The sequence below is a fragment of the Siniperca chuatsi genome, linkage group LG14 (genome assembly GCF_020085105.1).
Source record: "Siniperca chuatsi isolate FFG_IHB_CAS linkage group LG14, ASM2008510v1, whole genome shotgun sequence".
Classification (NCBI taxonomy): Eukaryota; Metazoa; Chordata; class Actinopteri; order Centrarchiformes; family Sinipercidae; genus Siniperca; species Siniperca chuatsi.
Window position 1 is genome coordinate 16,033,758 of NC_058055.1, and position 21,198 is coordinate 16,054,955.

General features: G+C 38.6%; 2 protein-coding genes across 5 annotated transcripts in view; one reads left to right on the forward strand and one right to left on the reverse strand.

Annotated features, from left to right (window-relative positions):
- LOC122888882 (von Willebrand factor A domain-containing protein 7-like) lies at window positions 1–17,366 on the forward strand. The gene is made up of 19 exons (XM_044223881.1): window positions 1–417; window positions 1,410–1,614; window positions 1,748–2,020; window positions 2,322–2,415; window positions 2,559–2,693; window positions 4,458–4,644; window positions 4,744–4,919; window positions 5,242–5,354; window positions 5,461–5,577; window positions 6,464–6,673; window positions 6,765–6,897; window positions 7,064–7,213; window positions 7,705–7,797; window positions 7,880–8,154; window positions 8,258–8,551; window positions 8,708–13,208; window positions 13,953–14,100; window positions 15,411–15,558; window positions 16,067–17,366. The coding sequence occupies exons 2-16, from the start codon at window positions 1,435–1,437 to the stop codon at window positions 9,176–9,178; spliced, it is 2,901 nt and encodes a 966-aa protein (XP_044079816.1). The 5' UTR covers window positions 1–417; window positions 1,410–1,434; the 3' UTR covers window positions 9,179–13,208; window positions 13,953–14,100; window positions 15,411–15,558; window positions 16,067–17,366.
- coro6 (coronin 6) overlaps window positions 17,073–21,198 on the reverse strand; it is a 13,936-nt gene continuing 9,810 nt past the window's right edge. For 2 of the 4 annotated variants that reach the window (XM_044223884.1, XM_044223885.1), the window contains 8 exons: window positions 21,003–21,132; window positions 20,666–20,844; window positions 20,207–20,326; window positions 19,979–20,083; window positions 19,585–19,730; window positions 19,216–19,273; window positions 18,236–18,463; window positions 17,073–17,951 (listed from right to left, as the gene is read on the reverse strand). In XM_044223884.1, coding sequence (XP_044079819.1) covers window positions 17,787–17,951; window positions 18,236–18,463; window positions 19,216–19,273; window positions 19,585–19,730; window positions 19,979–20,083; window positions 20,207–20,326; window positions 20,666–20,844; window positions 21,003–21,132 — 1,131 coding nt within the window. In that variant the 3' untranslated portion in view covers window positions 17,073–17,786. Of the gene's footprint in view, window positions 17,985–18,235; window positions 18,464–19,215; window positions 19,274–19,584; window positions 19,731–19,978; window positions 20,084–20,206; window positions 20,327–20,665; window positions 20,845–21,002; window positions 21,133–21,198 lie in introns of all 4 variants that reach the window. The other 2 variants (XM_044223886.1, XM_044223887.1) reach the window with 2 other exon arrangements.

Genomic DNA, 21,198 nt, shown 5'->3' on the forward strand with positions numbered 1-21,198 from the left:
CTGCAATACCAGAAACTCAAGATAGAAGATTTGAAAAAGACTTCTTCTGAAGAAGAAAAAGATTTCTAATTTCGTTTTCAGTTGTAAAGATAGTTGAGTAGCCTGGAATGTGAGTAATGATCTCTATCAGTCCTTTGGTTGTGTTGTAGCACATAATTCTCATACTGTACCATCAGCTGCTGCTGTCAGGTAGTTCAACTGCAAAAACCGGTTTCTCACACAAACGCTCATCATGAGAAATGAAAATGAAAGAATTCAAATAAATACAGACACACTATACATGGTGTTAAGTTTATCATGATGTTATGCTAGGGCAACAGGTCAAAAAGGTAAACAGACTCCACCCCAGAGATTGAACATTATAAATGAAATTTCCACAATAGATAAAAAGTCTACAAGACGACATCAGGACTGAAGGTACAGTATAGTCATAAGTCAGATTTTTAGATTTTAATCAGCATCTAAATTAATGTTGTGACTACATTGCAAAAGGTAAAATCAAGGTGCAATCATTTAGAAAAATATTCTATTATTTAGTTCCAAAACAATTTAATGACTGTTTCAGTGTTTTTGATTTTTGAGGATGTAAGAATGTATACCATAATGATAAATGTTTTGAATGTTTATAAAATATCAAGGACTACTACTACTTTAACTTTAATTTCAAAATCAATTGACCAGAAAACCAAAACCCAAATAAATTTTTATGGGCATTTAAAGTGATGGTAGTAAGTAAGGAGAGCTACAGTCTCTGTAATATTGTGTTAATATGACATAATTTCATTGTAATGAGATGTGAGGTGCTCTTATTCGAGTGCTGGAGGGAAATCCTGTTTTGTCGTGGTAAATGTGGTTCATTGCGTTACATCCAGTTTTATGCAAAAGTTTGCCAACTTGAGAAAAAATTACATGTTTGGTTGATTTTCTAACAAACAAAAAAAAAAACTAACCAAATCAAACCAAAACAATTTTTTGTTTGATTTGTCCTCTTCATGGGAAACATGAATGTTTGTGTGCAATCAGAAAAAGTTTATCTTAAATTTTACCAAATTTATTCTGGATCAAAATGCTAAGTGAGGGGAAATTTTAACCTACTATGGTTCTAGATCAGGGGGTCACCAACATCTTCAGGGATCACCCGTTAGGGATAAATAAAGATCCATGGCATTCAGCTCTGTAGTTGATGCTCTGGATTAAAGTAATAAACTAAAGAGACCAACTTCCTTAGGCCCTGTGACTAGCAGGGCAAAAACATTTACATACATTTTGTGTATGTAGGTATTTAAAATATTCACCAAAGACACTACTGCAAACAAAAGGAGTGACCTTAATGACTAATACTGTGTTTGCCTCATAGGCCATCTATGATAACCAGTAAAATAAATTGTGTTTTTTAACCTTTCCCGCAGTGTCTCTCAGACAGGTTGTGCAGAGATGTCTGGGTTGGCTGCATTGTGTCTCCTGCTCCTGCAGACTGGAGCTTTCGGGTTTGAAGTCATATTCGCAGGAGATTCTCTGAGTCATCAGGATATCACTGAAAGAGCGATCTTAAACGCCACCGTGCAGGTGTGCCGCGCTGTGGCCCTGGCTGAGGGCAAAGGCTTCACATTTCCTGTAAGGACTAAATTCAACCAAATTATGTTGACTTATTCGAAATGACCAGTGCCTGTATTATTAATAGATGTGATTTGTCACTGCAATAAAAGTGTGTGTGTGTGTGTGTGTGTGTGTGTGTGTGTGTGTGTAGCCACCGCCTTTTACTGCTGAGTCTGTTGCTGCTGCCTGTCAAGCGTCAAAATCATCCAAGAGCTTCCGCCAAACCATCAATTTAATCCAATCCCGCAATCAACTAGTAGACCTTCGTCATGCCTTAGACTCAAGCTATCACTTTGACAATGAGAATTTTGCTGAGGGAAGGAAAATCATCACAGAAGGATTATCAGCTGTGAAGGCCAGCAACAAGCGAGGGAACTTTGACGCTGCGAGAGAAACACTGGGAGTAATCTTACACCCTTTACAGGTACTTTCTATTGTTTGTTTGGTTTCCATTTTTAAGTTTCTTACACAATGTCACGCTTTAAAACTAAAACTCACTCAAGTTCAGCAAGCAGCACAACAGTGTATTTCCATAAGCCAGATGCAAATTAATTTCAAAATTGTATGCACTGCAGTTTATTTTATTTTACAACAGCCTATTAAAGGGAACATCTTTAAATGGCTTGGTGAAGAGTTCTGAAAAAGTGATCTTGGTATTAAAAGATATAAGATGCTGCTTTTAACATGTTGTAAATATTTAACTTGTCTTCCTTTTTAAATAATAGGATTTCTACAGTCATAGTAACTGGGTGGAAATGGAAAACAAATTCCCAAACTCCAATCTGATCAGATCAGACACCAGCATTGGTAACATTGCAGGTAAAGAGATCACCTAATATCAATGTGTGTTTGGCTGTGTTACCAAAACAAAACAGATATGAGGAAAGATGTGATGTGATTAGAGAGATCATTTTACAAACCAAACACTGACAAAATGTCTTGTCTTGTTTCCTTTCCCACAGCTAAAAGTAGAGCAACCTGTCGCAACTGTAATGGAAACGACTGCACGAACAACATTTTGGAGGACATCCTACGGGCAAAGATACTGACCTCGGGATATTTTGGTGCTGTGCCTTTTTTCTCTACCAAACCAAACGGTAAATGTCCCACCTACCTGTCCACCAAAAGAATTGTGTTTAATTTAAAGTACAAAAAACTATTTATAAAATGTCAATTTGTCCTAAGTAAAATGCATCCAATAATAGTCCGTGTCATCGTCCCCATATGTGAAGAAACAACTGTGGGCAATGGTGGCCGGCAAGTTTGCTGCTAAAATACTCAGAAATAGTGAATTTGAACCATTTTCAGATAATCATTGCAAATTTCTGGCACCAAGGCATGCAAATATTTTAGATAGGTATTTGAAAATGTGTATGTTTTGGAAATATCAAATATTAGTTTAACATCTACATTGTTGATGTTCTTGCACAAATGTTCAATTTTAACTTAATGTTCACAAAATATTAACTTGTGATAATGGATTCTGAACCAAATAAACACTAGCTGTGTCCCAGTTTTATACTACATACTAATTGTATGCAGTATACTAATCTTCATGGTGGAAGAAGTGATCAGATCTTTTACATATATATCGAATGACAATGTGAAAACTATGTGACAATGTCAAAGGGGTCGCTCATAGTGATGAACCTACAGAGAATTAGCACCTGGAGGCAGACAGACACAGTTAACGACTAGCTGGTGAACACAGTGGAGCATTTAGCAACTAAAGAGCCAGATATTTCCCTCAGGAGTTGGTGGAGACCAAAAACTGAGCTGAAAGAGAGAATATTGGACTTACATTCATCAGGTGGCCAGAAACACGACTCCAAAAGAATGATAATGTTTCTCCGTGACTGGTGGATGTGTAACAGGTGCGGGCATATCAACTTAAAAACTGATAATATGTCAATGTTGTGTTCCCAACTCAGTTATTGCAGGTTTAAGTAAAAGGACAGAAGTATTGGCATCAAAATATATTTAAAGCACCAACAGTAAAAGTACTCACTATGCAGAATGGCCCATTTCAGAACAATGTGTATTATATTATTAGATTATTATTATTAATGCATTAATTATATTTTGTATTATTAATCTGAATCTGCATATCAAATAAACGTAATAGAGTAGAACATCTGCCTCTAAAATGTACTCAAGTAGAAGTATAAAGTAGCAGAAAATGGAAATACTCAAATAAAGTACAAGTTCTATAAAACTGTACTGAAAGGGAGTTCAAAAACACATATTTTCCCTCTTACCTGCAGTGCCATTTATCCATCTAGATTGTTTTGGTGTGAGTTGCCGAGTTTTGGAGATATCAGCCCTAGAGATGTCTGTATTTTTTTGAATATAATAGAACTATTTGGCACTTGGCTTGTGGTGCTCAAAGCGCCAAAAAAATACTTGCAATACAGCAATGTCTCTTTCTAGAAATCATGACCCGGTTACTCAAGATAATCTACAGATGTTGTTGGAAGCAGATTCATGTAGGAACTATCTAAAAATGTTTTCCAGCTATTGGTGATGTCAGGGGATCACCAAAGTCATTAGAATTCATCCTCTGAGCACTATGAATGTCTGTACAACATTTGATTGCAATCCATCTGTTAGTTTTTAAGAAATTTCAGTTCAGACCAAAGTGGTGGACCGACCCAACGACCAACATTGTTATAGTATTTTATTGGAATATCTGTTGGCAACGTTTGGATAGGATACAATATTCCTAGAGCCATGCTGCTAGCGTGCTTAAAAACATACATTGACAGAGAAGATTGTCTCGTAAAAAGCATTGTGGTTAAGAAGAAGGTTATGTAAAGCTGTATGAAACGTTTTGTTCTTGTTCTGTTTCTAATGCTCATCAGGAAAATGCAGCCATGGAGGTTTTTTTGATCAAACAAGTGGGATCCAGCCTAAAGGTGGGATCAACAAAGACAAGTTGAGCTCCAGTCATGGACATCTCCACATTAAAGCAGCAAATATGGCGATGGCTGCAACCAGTGAGCTACTACAGGACATTCGAGGGGCCGCTGGTGACAGACTATTCCTATTGTATGAAACCCATTCTGTATGTTTCAGTTACGTACTGTAATGAGGCGAAAACAAAGGGTTTTCATCTCTTTGTTTTATCCGTCTTTCTCCATCCCTCAGGATGATGGGAATCTCCAGAGGATCCAGTAAAGCTCTTGGTTTCGCAATCAACATGAGAGGAAGCATGAGTGATGACATTGAAGCAGTGAGGACCGTCACTTCCTCTATAATCAACAGTAAAGCGAGAAGAGAGGATGAACCCTCACTTTACATTCTTGTGCCTTTCAATGATCCAGGTAGGATCTTAATGCCCCAGACTAGACTTTACAAAGTTTTTTTCCTCTGAAGTGATGTAAAGGGATACGCTACCAAGTTTATGAATTTATCTTCATCTACTTGCCTGCTAAACTGTAACAAACTCAATGAAATAAACCAGCAGAATTGTATGTGTTGTCATGTGTTGTATACTTGTTGGAATATTATGATTGTTCAAATAATATGTCAGCAATATAGTAAGAAAAGTAACAGAATCTGTAACATAGTCATCCATCATAATACTCCACAAACGCAAGCTCAAGATGAGGATTAAAATAATTTCTTTCTCTACGTGAACCCCAGATTTTGTGTCGCTGACAAAGACTACAGACCCAGAAGTGTTCAAGACTGCTATTAATTCACTATCAGCATCCAGTAGAGGAGATCTGAAGGAACTGAGTCTTTCAGGGCTTCAGGTGCTATGATGTCTTTGAGACTACTTGCCTCTGCAAAACTTGATAATATGAAAAAAGTTAAAAGTAAAACTACTGTATCATTGCTGTCCTCCTCTTGCTCATATAGCTGGCTTTAAGTAGTGCTCCTTCAAATTCTGAGATCTTCGTCTTCACGGATGCACCTGCTAAAGACACACACCTGAAAAGCACAGTGATTGCTCTCATAGAGCGGACCAAGACAGTGGTGAGTAGCTCCTCACTGTAAAAAAAAAAAAAAATCAACATATAGAGTAAAAAATGATAGTGTAATAACTGTGTATAAAGTAATAGAAAAAGAACTTAAAAACTCATAATGTAAAAACCTGCCTGTACTATAATACCAAGACTAGAGTTTAGAGACACTATGAGTGATGCTGTAATTAAGAACAGCAGTGCATTGAGCTAAATGCTAATGTCAGCATGTTAACATGCTTTCAATGACAGTGTTAACGTGCTGATGAGTTGTTGGTAATGTTTACCATGTTCACCATTGTAGTTTAGCGTGTTAGCATGCTAACATTTGCTAATTAGCATTAAACACAAAGTGCCGCTCAGGCTAATGGGGTTGGTTTTGCAGGTATTGGTCATAAACCAAAGTATTTGCCAAAAAAAAAACTTGACCTGATGATGGCGCTCAATGAAATGTTTAAGAATCACCCGAGAGGGACATGAATGCCTGTACCAAAGTTCATGGCAGTCCATCCAATATTTGGACCAAAGTGGTGGACTGTGCGACATAAACTTATTAAATTTAACATAATAATACAAAATTATGAGATACTAAGTCAAAAATCATGACATAAATTATGAGATAATGCTATGATAAAAAAATAGGAAATAGTAAGTCATAATTACTTAATTAAATTTTTTAATTAAATGTTAAAATTATCACATATTCACTGTTAATAAAGATTATAAAGAGCTTGGTTTTTTTGTTTTGTGAAATAATTTTTTCCTCTTTTTTTATGGTTTTGCATGTTTTGTGAATTCTAAACATAAACCGCTATTAAAGACCTTTTTGATTAAACTTAAAGCCCCTTATGTGTGTGGGCTTTACACCTCAAATTCTCATTCACTTGTTTTCTTTTCAGGTGAACTTCATGATTACTAACATACCGGGATTTCGTCGTCGAAGACAGAGTGGTAACGACCAACAACAACGACGCAGTCAGATGTCAGAATCAGATGCTCAGCTGTACAGAGACCTGGCTCAGGCTTCAGGAGGTCAGGCTATTGAAGTCACAAAGAGTGAGCTCCCAGTGGCCACCCGCATCGTAATAGAGTCCTCCAGCTCCTCTCTGGTATTAACAAAATGCTCTCACTGACCATTACCAATGACTTTTCTAAATAAAATAAATTCAATTGTGTCACCAGTTTCATTTACCCTCCTAGGTGACCCTTCTGCAGGCAGCCAGGAATCTAGGAAAGGCAGAAAATTTCACCTTCACAGTTGACGAGTCAGTAAGAAACCTCAATATTTACATCACTGGGAGCTCTGTCATCTTTACTCTCATCAGTCCCTCAGGTGATACTTTGCAGATTAAATCTTTTAATCTTTGTGTTATTTGTATTATTGTAAAGAATGTCTAAGAAATTTAAATGTTTTATTGTTAAAAATGAATGCAAAAAGTTTGTTTAACTCTTGGCTTTTAATCAGTGTGCTTCATTTCTTGCCATGGCTTTGCTTTTAGGTGAATCTCAGCAAAGCACCGACACAACAGGATCATTGATCACTGCATCCCAGTCAGTGGGAAATTTCAAGACTCTGCACCTAAAAACACAAGTGGGACTGTGGGAAATTAAAATGGTGTCAACTAATCCCTACACTCTGAAGGTCATGGGTGAGACCACATAATGAATACTTAACTTTATTATTATTTTAGGTGTAACTATCCCTTACCTTTTATGGTTCATCCAAAACACAAAAGAAAGTGATATGTAGCCAGGCAGAGGTTTGTTGTTATTTTCTGAGATTTTGGAGATATCCAGCGCTACACCTTATGCCACCTATAGCAAACAGAGTGGAGGTGAATGGAATTTGTTTTTTGGTGTTCAAAGCATTAAATGTGTCATTTGAAATATACAACAATTTTCTTTCCAGAGACAATGTTGCAGGTACTTGGAATAATTACCAGACTTTGCTTTCACTGGAACTACTTTCTGCTGAAAGAATATTGGAACTGCTGTTTTGTGGAGGCTTGAGCTTAGTTTTGTAATTTTAATCTTTAAACAAACACCACCAAGGATGGTGATAAATGCTCTTCATAGGAACTGTAAAAGTAATGAATAATAACTACTGACCATGATTTTCTTGTAACTTATTTATTTGCAGGTGAGAGTCCCATTGACTTCCTGTTTGACTTTTTGGAAGTATCGCAGGGCCTGTTTGGAGGTTTTCATGTTGTAGACAATCGTCCCAGAGCTGGTAAAGGAAACAGAATTTGTAATATGCCAAAGTCGTTTGATTTACTTCAGCATATTTGAGTGGATTTTCTCTTTTTCTGAAGGTGTTAATGGTAGCCTGTTGGTGACGGTAACCGGGAGTGACTCCGCCACCGTGACAGAAGTCATTCTGGTTGAATCATCGGGGTCAGGAGAGGTTAATGGCAGCGTGGAGGCTCAGGGTGGACAAAACTTCTTAGTTCGGTTTGACAGGATACCATCACAGGTGTTTGTGGTGCTCGTGAAGGGGCAGAACAGCAATGGTTCCTCCGAGTCCTCAGTGATCTTCCAAAGGCAGTCACCCACCAACATCAGAGCGTCTACTCTAACTGTTACTGCTGTAAGTAAAATGCATCCATGACTTTTAAGATAGGTTGCACTGCCACAGTCTTTTAATTATATGACGGATACTGACTGTTTTCCATTTTTCCTTCTGTTTTTAGGTTGATTCAAATAGCATCTTAGTACCAGGAACACCACTTTCTGTTCCCTTCTTGGTGATGACCAGCGGTGTGGGAGGAAACTTCAGCATCCAAGCCACCAATGACCAAGGTTTTACTTCAACTTTCCCGTCCAGTTTATTCCTGGAAACTGGAGGCAGTGCTACCGGTACAGTGAATCTCACAGCACCTCTTAACACCCCGTCTGGTACTGACGTCACCCTGACACTTGAGGCAGAGGCTCCGGGAGGCACAGACACCAACTATGTTGTGCTGCGTTTCACTGTCCTTACAACGGTAACTCTTCAGTTGAGGAAGAAAATCACATTTCAATAAATGTTAAGTTAGTGAATAATCATTCTAGCTGATTTAATCCTTAGAATCGTTGTATTTATTGGTTAACTCACTGATGTAAAACTGGTTGACTTTATCCACTTTGTCTTCTCCTCATAGGTGACCGATTTCACTCAGCCGGTGTGTCAGCTGCTCAGCCTGCAGTCCCACTGCTCTGATGATTGCAGCTTGTCTATGTGGGAGCTCTCTGTTCAGGTGACTGATGGGGCTGAAGGGACAGGTATTAACCATGTTAGCCTCAGACAGGGCAACGGGACCATGAAAAGCAGCCTGGCCGCTGGCAACGAGAACATAAAGCCAGTTTCCTACAGTGCGTCTTGCTGTTCGCCTGATGTGGAGCTGCTGGTTGTGGATCAGGTGGGTAATGTAGGCTCCTGTTTCTACAGCGTCAGGAATACAGCCACCAACAACTCACAAGCCGTGACCATCACTACAACCACCAATAGCTCACAGCCTCCAGTAGCAGCAGGTCTTGTGTCTTCGTCTACCAGAGCTGTTCAGCCTTTTCTTCTTTGCCTTTGCTTCACGATCCTAGGGCTCAATTTACCATTTGAAATGGGGATCAACTGAGTGTTTACATGTTAGCGTGGAGAAGCATTACGTTTTAAAAAGTTCTTTTGGCTTTGGAAAATCAACTGCATACTCAGTTGCCATAGGTACACATAGCTAAAACTAATGCAGTCCAATACAACAGCCCTGCAATAAATCCTGTGAATTTGTTTTCTAGACCTGAAAAGTGCTCGTTTTGTATGACCAACACTCAAAAACCTAAAGATATGCAATTAAGAAGCCAGAAATGGGGAATGTTTGACATTTTTGTTTCATGGCACTGGCCAGTACCATGATAAAACTGAATATACCATCCATTACCATCATTATACCATGGTAGTTTTTTGTAAAGGAAGGTTACAATGTTCAGTTTTTATTGAAAGCATTTTAGAGAGGTATAATTCAACATTATGGTCATTTTGGAGGCTGTAGTTTGTTGTGTTGTTGAATTGTATTGTATTATACTGAGAGGTGTCTAACATTTGGGCTATGCTCGTTGATATGAATGGATTTAGCTTTGTGAACCTAATCACCTGGCAACTGAGTGTATGTTCAACCGGGTGATTAATACTACTGTAAAATTAATGTTAAATTCTTTAAGCTAAGCAATATGTTAACCACATGCACTGTATGTATTACAGGGTGCCTTTGTAAGACTTAAAAAAAGCTTAATTGGGTTGTGAATTTGTTATGATTAAGACATAGGCCATGTGAACATGTCAATTTAATTATGATATCTCAATCAATGATCATGCATTCATATTTTGAGTACTACTGCCGATATTAAGTTGTGGAACAGTATTGTTGATTCAATGATTAGATTTATTTGATAATTTAAAATTATAAATACACCTGAGGTTTGCTTCTTACACAGGTGATTAAAAAACATGATGACACATTAAACCTAATTTAAAAAAAATTGTCCTCTGTGGTTCTTTTGGGAGAGAGGTGTATGGCAACAGCTGAGGGAAAGAAAGGTGACCTACCAGTGTCAGATTACATTGCATCATCAGAGGGTAACAGCTATATTAGATATCCACATAATTTCTAACAAATAAATACCATTCAATAAACCTATTTGTGTAGTATTGCATAGATTGGATATCTGTAGGTCCAGCATCAATCTTAGGAATGCAGCAACAGGTGATTATTCACATTATAAAAATTAAACATCATCATTGGTTATTATCACCAAAACGTGACAAAATTAACAAACACTAGTCCGTACATAAACTGCAGGTTAGATTAGATAACATCATAAACCAGTTTGCTCACCCATGCACAGTGATAAATAACAAAAAATACACAAGTCAGACAAGTTACAGCAGACAATGTATGAAAAACATACTGCCGCAACAGTAGTAACACTAACACACAAACTAACAGATATTCCAAGAAGACATTAGTGTAGATCAGGAGCTCACATAGTCGCTAAACAAAAACAATTCAACAATTTAAAACATTTTTGGAGCTTGACACACACTAAGAACTAAAAGTCAGGATATCTCGACCTCTGCTGCTTCGATTTTAAAATTTCTGACATTGGTACTTTGGTACAAACATTCGTGATAAAAAACAGGATGACCTTGAAACTGAAGTATGGTTTCAACTCTCCTCCTCGTTCTTTCCTTTCAAAACCGTCTGTAATGAATCAGAGCTCAAACCAATTAAAGAACCAGAGCTTTTAATAAACTTGTTAATCCCGTTCCTATCATTGGCAGTAATGGTAGTAATGATAGGAACATAGTTAGGGTTATACTTAAGTTTAGGGGTCACAACAGTGCAGCACTTGAGCAAGGCAGCTAACTTTGAGGGCCACGTTGGTGGACTAAAAGTACTTTGTGATCACTTGTGTTGAACAGACACTTGAACCATAGATCGAGTGCCCTTGATCAGTATAAGTCATTGTATATCATTAGTGTAAATCATCAAAAAATGCTGTTTTGCTCTTCTCACCTAATCAATGGTTTGGTCAGACCAAATCACTATTGATCAAGACAGATTAAAAGAAGAAATTTTAAAATCGGAGCAGCAGAGGCCGAGATATCCTGACTTTTAGTCAGCTAAACCACTGAAATGTTGGTGCTGAAAACTCACAGTTGCATTGTAAGTTAATTGAGCAGCTGGAGAGAGAGAGGAATGTTATCTGTACTTAATATCAACAACCAGTACAACTACAAGGAAGCTTATCAATCATGTCAATCTACCTGTGGTTATAGAGGACAACACCGGACGCAACAGGTTTGCTTCTATCTACAGAAATCTTAAATGAACTACCCATTGTTCAGCTACAGTACCTGCCTGCCTGCAGGGTTTGCTTTCATTAGTGTCAATGTGTGTTTTTCTTTTACTTTCTTTCTTTTTTTTCATTAAGAAGAATGTATGTCATGCAAAAGACATGCCAACAACCAGCAGGTTTTGTATTGTCACTCCCAAACAGAAAGTGAGTACATCCGTGTACACAGCAGACACAAACCTTACTGGAAAATGTTTAACTACCACTATCTGGGATTCATCGGGTATTATTTCAGATGTTTAAGTTTCATTAAGTAACCAGTCTTTGCCAGGTCTAGCTTAGTGTAAAGTTTTTTCAGAAATTTATTTAAAATTCAACAGAGCCCAATCATTCCTGTTTAACCAATTATTCTGAAAAACAAAGACAAAATAATCTGGAAATACAGAAATCAGATTTACCAGAAGTCATATAGATTATTACACATTTTAGCTATAGCAATAACTACAGCAGTCAGATTCCTGTGTTTTTCCTTAATGGACAAAGATTTGGTTTCTGTTCCTTCACAATGTTGCATGGGAAAACTCATCTTTGCATCATGAACTTTTCTAAAGGTTTCTGTTAAAGCCTTGTTTCCCCTCCTCTATTGTTGTGCCCACTTCAGTTGCCTTTTCCCCTGTTGTGTTTTCTGCCTTGGAGACATTATCAACTCCCTCCTCTTACAAACACAAGGGATATTACTTGACCTTGTTGCTTTTGTGTTTAGTCATCATTATACTGAGTCAGCTGTGTACATTGCTGCCATCTGTCTAAAGTTAAAAAGAGTTGCACACAGTGACCTAAAGAAATAAACAATTTAAGCATTAGAATACTCCTCAGAAAATCCTGATATGATTAAAAAAGAAACAGAGATGTATATGTATCATCTTTCTCTCGTGCTATTTCTTGAAAAAGAAAATGCAGCCATGGAGGTATATTTGATCGAACCAGTTACATCGAGCCAAAAGGTGGGATCAACAAAGACAAGTTCAGCTCCAGCCATGGACACCTCCACACTGATGCAGCAAATATGGCGATAGCTGCAACCAGTGCGTTACTACGGGACATTTGAGGGGCCGCAGGTGACAGACCATTCCTGCAGTATGAAACCCATTCTGCATGTTTCAGTTATGTACTGTAATGAGGTGTCGAGTAGTTCAAAGTTTTTTTTCATCTCGCCATCCCTCAGGATGATGGGAATCTCCAAAGGATCCAGTAAAGCTCTTTGTTTCTTGATCGACACAACAGAAAGTGGGAACAGTGGATGAGCCCTCACTTTACATTCTTTCACAACCTTTCGGATGCTACAAATTAGTCAAATTATCTCTTTGCTCATTCTGTCCAATTTAGAACAAAACAAGCATCATCTAGGTGCTTGTTTGCAAATTGTGAAAGTAAATCAGGTGAAGAATAAAAATGTTTCTTTTTCTTGTCTCCTAATGAACTTCAGGATTTGGGCCGCTGATAAAGACTACAGACCCAGAAGTATTCAAGACTGCTATTAATTCACATTCATCAGCGTCCGGTGGAGGAGATGAGGAGGAACTGAGTCTTTCAGGGGCTTCAGGTGCTGTGATGTGTGGCTCAAAATCTGCCCCAAAACACTTGTTGATGTGTAAACAACTAAAACTATTCTTGCTATTCCATACCTTCTTCCTCATATAGCTGGCTTTAACTAGTGCTCCTTTAAATTCTGAGCTCTTCCTCTTCACGGATACACCTGCTAAAGACACACACCTGAAAAGCAGTGATCGCTCTCATAGAGCGAGCAAGACAGTGGTGAGTATGTAATCTAGATGTCTTGTGAGATTGTAAGAATTTCTTGACACATGTTTGAGCATTTTTATTGTATTTTTTTGCTTTTGTAATGTTTAGTTATGATTCCTTATGTACAGTATACAATACTGGTTTGTGATGTACTATTCGTGTAATCTTGAGGCAGGCTTGGAGTTGTGCACCTGTCTAATTGGCTGTAGCCACATCTTTGGGTGGGACTAAGACTATTTTAATGACACTCACCTGTTTGATTCCTCTAAACCTAACAAAATGCCACTTTGGGCTAAAAACACTGCAGAGCTGCAATAATTAGTCAATTAATACAGGGGTTGATTGAAAATGAATCGGCTACAATGTTTTCAGTATTTTTTTAAGATAAAATACCAGAATTGTCTGGTCCAGCTTTTCAGATGTGAGTATTTGCTGGTTTGCTCAATCTTCTAAACTGAATATTTTTGAGTTTTGGACTGTTGGTCAGACAAAACAAGACATTTAAAGAAAAAATCTAAAGGAAGACTCAACAGGGTTTGTAGGAAAGGTGGTCTGGTGATCATATGGCCACCAGTCACTCATTCAAGCATTTGTTTGCAGTTATATTCTTTTCAAAATGTTTTGATGTTTAAATATACTAAATGCAGCACATTTAATTAGTGACAAATGTTTTAAGCAATCATTATCTGTATGCTACTTGATTCATTCTTGTAACGGTTTCCTAACAGCTTGCTTATTATTGGTTTTTGTTTAAAGGTGAATATCAGCAAAGCACCGACACAACAGGATCATTGATCACAGCATCGCAGTCAGTGGGAAACTTCAAGACTATGCGGCTAAAAAACCAAGCTGAACTATGAGAAATGAAAATGGTGTCAACTAATCCCTACACTCAAGGTCATAGGTGAGACATGACATGATTTAATTTGATCTGTAATTTTGTCTTCTGTTCAAGTAGCTTTCATTGTTCAGTTTAATTTCTCAGGGATTGTTAGCAATGTTAGCAGCATGGCTCCAGGGATGGTAATGTCAGTCAGTCCACTTTGGTCCAGAAAAAGTCCAGAAAATTTTTTGTTATTATCATGTCATTACATGAATTTTATCAAATTTCTATCCATGAAATTCTGGTAAAATTCATGTAATGACAGTCACATCTTCCTCAGGATGAACCGTAATCACTTTGGTAATCCCTTAACTTTTCATCCATCATCAGGTCAAAATTTCAATTTGTCCAATACAATACTAGACTTTACTTTATGACCAAATGCCTGCAAAACTAATGACATTCTCATCAGCCTCAGATGTACTTTGTGTTTAGGGCTACTCAACAAATGCTAGCTAAATGCTAGCTGAACTAAGATGGTGAACATGGTAAACATTATACATGCTAAACATTGTTATTGTGAGCATGTCCATATGTTAACATTAGCATTTAGCTCAAAGCACTGCTGTGTGTAAGTACAGCCTCACAGAGCTGCTAGCATGATTGTAGACTCTCAATCTTGTTACATCATTCTTTCTGAAATCTAAAACATGATTCCTGGGTGCCCTGACCATATTCTAAGCTAAATGGCTGGTAATATTTGAACCCTTTGTCATTTTAACAAAGGCTGTCATGCTGTTGTATCAAAACTTAAACTGTTAAACACACTTGTGGAATGTTAAGGTGGTGAAAAAAGAGGCCACTACAGGAATGATAAAGGCCTTTTGTCATTTTTTCCATCATGACTTTTTCTTTGCAGGTTAGAGTCCTATTGACTTCCTGTTTGACTTTGTGGAGGCATCGCAGGGCCCCATTCACAGGATTTTAAAATTGCTCAAATTGCTCTTGACACACAATTTGCTGATATGCTGATAACATCATCTAGTCAGACATGATGAATTTTCTTTTTCTTTAAAAGGTGTCAATGGTAGCTTGTTGGTGTCTTTAACGGGGAGTGACTCCGCCACGGTGACAGAGGTCGCTCTGGTTGAATCATCAGGGTTGGAGGAGATTAAAGGAGTTGTGGAGCCACAGGGGAGTGGAAGCTTCTTAGTTCAGGTTGACAGGATACCATCAGTGGAGTTTGTGGTGAGGGTGAAGGGGCGGGATGACAGTGTCACCCCCAGAGCACAGGAACATCACATCAAACATGAGAGGATATGCAGCAACTAAAAGTTTAAATGTTTCATCACTACAAACACTGACTCTTGTCTGATTTCCTCTGTATTTAGGCTGATTCAAATAGCATCTTGGTACCAGGAAAACCTTTCTCTGTGATGACCAATGGAACAGGGGGAAACTTCACCATCCGAGCAACCAACAACTGACGTTTTGACTCTCCAACCAGTTTATTCCTGGATACTGGAAACAGTGCTAATGGTACAGTGACCCTCTCTGCACCTCTTAACACCCCTTCCGGTACTGACGTCACCCTGACCGTTGAGGCCGAGGCTCCGGGGGGCGAATATACAAACTACGTCGTACTGTGTTTGTTCATTGTTAACACGGGAATACTCCTACTGAAGAATCGCATTTATTAAAACAAATCTTTGGTAACTCTTTGTTTTACACATTTCCTGTGAAGTTTCCTGGAAAGCACTCTGTAATTTGTAATTAGGTTATGCTAGCAATTCAATTAATTGAATTGGTACACATTCAATTAATTGAATGTGTACCAATTGAATACCTTCTCTATATTCCCTATAATTAGTAACAAATTATTTTCAGAAAACTTCTTGGAAACTTGTGAAATTCTTAAAAGAAATTACAGACCCATAAAATAAAGCATTACCTTCTGCCTCTCTAAATTCCTTTACCTTCACATTGTTGGTTAACTCACTGATGTAAAACTAGCTGGACTTTACCTACTTTTTTCTTCTCATCATAGGGGACTGATTTCACTCAGTCGGTGTGTCAGCTGCTCAGCCTGCAGTCCAACGGCTTTGAAAACTGCAGCTTGTCCATGTGGGAGCTCTCTGTCCGGGTGACTGATGGGGCTGAAGGGACCAGGACCAGGTGCACCAGCTGCTATCTCTGTGTCCACCAAAGTCACTCAGTCACCCCTTCTTTGCCTAAGCATCGTGGTATTAGGGCTGCATATACTGACAGCACTGGGCATCCAGAGACTACATGTCAAAGCTGCATTAATCTATATTAACATTGAATCAATTACTATGTGTACTGTGAAAAGGGTTAATGGCAATCCAACAACTTTAAGCTGACTGTGCATTTACTCTACGGTTCAGTATCACTGGTCTTATCAGTACAGTTTACAGCAAACAACTGATAAGAAGAGTTGCAACATGATTGGAATCCGACAGACCCGACAATGGATTAGAAGATTCTCCCTCTTTCATGCATGTTTCATTCAAGACGGTCATATATTTTGGGCTTCACACGGACATGGACATGGATGCAGAAAGTACAAACTGTGCTGAAGTAGGCAATTGTTTGCCAATTTATTATCCATATAAACTGTATAAGTTAATGTTGAGGCTTTGTGGCTCTCAGCTTGTTCTGGATTTTTATCTGCCCCCTAAAACTGATTAATGCAGCTTTACATCTCAAACAGATTTTCTGGCTATGTGCATGCGTCACTGGTTGCTTAGGCTTATTACTGCTGTTATAAAGGTATTTTGTCCTCTGAAAGATGCCTTTTATGCTCTGCCTGCTATTCATTGAATGTATTTCTTTCTGTTCATGAGCCAAACTAAATCCTAAAGTTGAACAGAGAAGTCCTGCATACGCAGATTGGGATAGTCAAACACCAGCTGGTCACTGTGTAGCCTCTCACATTTGAAGGTTGTCCAGCACCTCTATATGGCATGTGATCATTTCTCAACAGGAAATTAACTTCCGAAATGTTGTTTCAACAGACGGAAGAGGCAGACGGGTTTTTGTTGTTTTTTTTAAAAAACACTGTTTTTATTGTTGTCAATGTGTCTAATGTATAATCCTTTACAGAACACACAACGTTTTGCTTTTCACATTTTGCTACAAGTTCAACAATTTTTCTCCTGTTTCCTTTTATCACTATTTACATTTTGAGAAGTTTTAATATAAACTGGTCAGTGATCATCTGATATGGAGGGCGAGGCAAATACATGTGTTGATGTATGCTTGCGTGGTGTGCATCTTTTATGGTGATGTGTGTCTGTGTTTAGTGGTGGTGCAAGTATGTTTATTACTATGTATTTTGGGGAGTTTGTACAAATCACTGTAAAGGTGTGAATATATTAAAAGATTTTTGCCGTCACATTAAAGGTACATTATGTTAAAACTGGAATGTGGATTATGTAGAATCAACCGCAAAATAATTGTTATGGATGTAATTTGTTCAAATTTGTTGGACCATCAATTTGCATTTACATTGTCCACATTTATATTCTTCCACGATGGTACCTTTAAAGGAGCAACACTGTTAGAGTATTTAGGACAGTGGTTCCTTGTCAGTGCAAGGGAAATGTGTTTCTATAATAGTGATTCTGACATTCAGACCAGTTCTTCAGAAGGTGTGTTTCATGCACATCAGTCAGTGCCATTGGTGTACTGGGAAAGCTTATTCTCCAAGTCACAGATTCTCTTCTCCTGAGACAAAACTGTGGCCTTCAGATTCTGAATCTCCTCCAACAACCTCTCAAGCAACTGAGGCTGGACAGGAGAAGAGGGGAGAGAGGAAAAAAGGGATACGGAAGAAGACAGTGACAGGGAAGGGGGAAATTAAGGATAAAGAAAAATAGAAAGAGGAAAAATAGGTCAAGGACAGTGAGCAACTAGGAAAAAATAAATCAAAACAAAGAAGGGAGCTTTGGAAAAAAGTTGTGGGCAGGTACAAATAGAGGAGAGAGAAACAGAAACGTTAAAAGGAGAGACAGATGTTGGAGTAACGATGCATTCAGATTACAGGCTGCAAAGCTAAAGAAAAAGGTTTTTTTATTGAAAATGTGCGACATAATGCTATATATCTAATGTAGTATAACAAACCAGTGGTTCACATACAGGACATACATTATGTGAGCATGTAACAACAGGTAATATAATGCATGCCACAACTTACCGGCAGACTGTTGGTGTCCAAAGTGGACATGCTGCGTCGGGTGGTGGGTCTGGAGTCCAGCACGTTCTTCTTTGCCACTTTGAGCTCTCGGCTCTTAGGTGGCACATAACCCCCCCGCATGGACACCAGAATTGGATCTTCGTCGCGGCCCTCCAGCCACTCTTCAGGCTCCATGGCGGGGTCAGGCCCTGCTGTGTCTGGGTACAAGTCGTCCTGGAAGAGGTCCGACTGTGCAAGAGAGTTGGCGAAGTGACAGATGTGGTTTTGTTTTGGAATGTACTGTAAAGTGGTTTCTTTTGCAGGGTTAATCAAAATTTGTTCTTTCTGACTTTCTTAAAGGAGGAGTGGAAGAGAAGATGAAAGGAGCAGAGGGAAAAGAGTACCAAACAAAACAAATCAGAGGAAAAGAAATAAGACATGCAGATTGTGAAGTGGTAATGGGAATAATTTAAAAGTCCAGTAGGGGAAGAAGTATTCAGATCCTTTACTTAAAAGTAGAAATACCTGGTCGTGTATTCAAAATATTAATTAAGGAAAAGTACAGTACAAGTATTGCAACAAACTTAAGTATCAAAAGTAAAAGTACTCATTATACAGAATTGTCAATGTGAAAATTTTTATATCATTAGCTGATTATTATTGATGCATTGACATGAGCAGTTCTTTAATATTGTAGTTGGTCAAGGTGCAGTTCATTTTAATTGCTTTATATACTTTTTGGTGATGCATCATCATTTATAAACTGATCATATGTTTTGTATGAAAATATTAATCTGAAAAGTAACTAGTAACTATTGCTTTTTGGGGGGGGGGTGTAGTGGAGTTGATGTATGAAGTAGCATAAAATGGAAATACTGAAGTAAATTAGTACCTCAAAAGTACTGTACAAAAAGTACAGTACTTGGGTAAATATACTCAGCTACCTTCCACCACTGTGAAAGTCAAAAGTTTGTAGAGTATGATCAGTCAGTTGAACTTACTTTTCTGGGCACTGTCATTGTGATGGGCTCACACTTCTTATCAAGGAGCTTGAATAACCTGAGAGGACAAGTGAAGTGATGAGACAGAGCAGAGAGAAAAGAGGAGAGCAGACACCCTTCAGTTGTGCTTTTACACATCACTTTATACTTTACATTTGTAAGCGTAATGTATAAGATGATCTCATGCACAACAGCACCCACGCTGAAGACAGATGAATGACTTGTCAGTTAAGACATCAGTGCATCAATCCCAAAACTGGATTTGAGCTTCATAACCACCGTCAAGCAACCTCTGTAGCCTTTACATCCCATCAAACAATGCCGTAAAGCTGTAATCTTTGGTAATTTATTGCATGATCAGTATCTTACCTAGCAATCTCACATTTGCTGACGTCCACACCTCTCTTGGGCATGAAGCCCATCCCTCTCTGGGGCTCCTTACTGCTGAAGGTGTTGAGGTAGTGGACGTACGGCGGCTCCTCTGTGATCTCAAAATAACGGATACTGCTGTCCCCCTACACACACACACACACACACACACACACACACACACACACACACACACACACACACACACACACACACACACACACACACACACACACACACACAACAGAACAGAACAGAACAGAACAGAAAACACACATATAAAACAAATATGACTTTGTCATTATTAAGGATGGAAATACAAAGGATCTGCATTTATTTCCGTACATATTATACAGTACATTAACAAACAAAAATGACTAAAACATCTATGTACCTTTCCACAGAGGTAGACCATGTTTGCATCTGCATCATAATATGGTAACAACACGCCATTGCTTGTGTCCAGCTCCAACAGTGCAATAGGCTCCTCAAAGTTTGTCTGTGGGGAATAAAAACAATGAAGAAAGCCTACAATTTGTTGTGTACATGCATATAAGTGCACGTATATTCCTGTACATTTTGATATGCATGAACAGCATGTGATATTTGAATTGTTCAATACCGGGTCCCAGAGTCCGAGCTCTCTCTGGCTCATCCTGGTGAATCCTGTGGTGAAGATGTTTCCGTCTCTGGTGAAGATGGCTCTCATTGGCCGGATCCCCTCATGTGGAGCCAGACGTTCCTGTTGGTCAGCGGAGGGACAGACATTACTACAAGAGCTAGTTTTTTTAAAATCATATTTTTAATCTTTTTATTTGTTTAGGGATTCATTTCACCTCAGCTGACAGCTTAGATTTCTTTGTTTAGGTTTACGGGGAAAATAAGCTAGTCCTACTGATCTGTACAAAACATGAAGGCAGTTACTTCTTCCCAGCCAAGAAATATTCTTCTTGCAATGTATTCTTCTGGCGTTTTAATATACTCTTAAAATGTTGTTAAAGGAGTTCAGATAGTGGCGTTATTGTATTAGAATGAATTATACTGTGAGGCATATATTTGTTAGTATTTTCTACTCACTCACCGCAACCACCTCCCTCTTGCGTGGATCGCAGACACGCAGACGTCGGTCCTTACAGGTGGTACAAAACAAGCTGCCGTTTCGGTTCCAGCTGATGCTGTAGATGAGGTCTGGGTGGTCGTCCATGGAGATGAGGGGCTCGCCTGTCCCCACGTTCCAGATTATAATCAGGTTATCACTGCCTGTGGGGTCATAACAAAAGATGGAGCTTCTGAATGTTGTGTAAGCAGAGGAAGGGGGAGAATCCCTCTTTAGTTTCTTTTGCTCACACTCACCACTGTTACATAAAGTCCAAAGATTTTAAGACTTTGAAGGAAACTATTATGTATGTGTGTCCTACCCGCAGTGAGTAGTATGTTGCGTGCGGTGGGGTGCCAGCTGACGATGCCGACACGTTTGGAGTGTCCCTCCAGGACCACAACGGGATCGGAGAGGGGGCGAGTCAGTGAGTGATCTGGGATCTGCCACACCTGGAGAGGGGGGATAAAGGAAAATCACAGCTGCCCGTGTAATTCCGTGTATGATGTTGCACAACA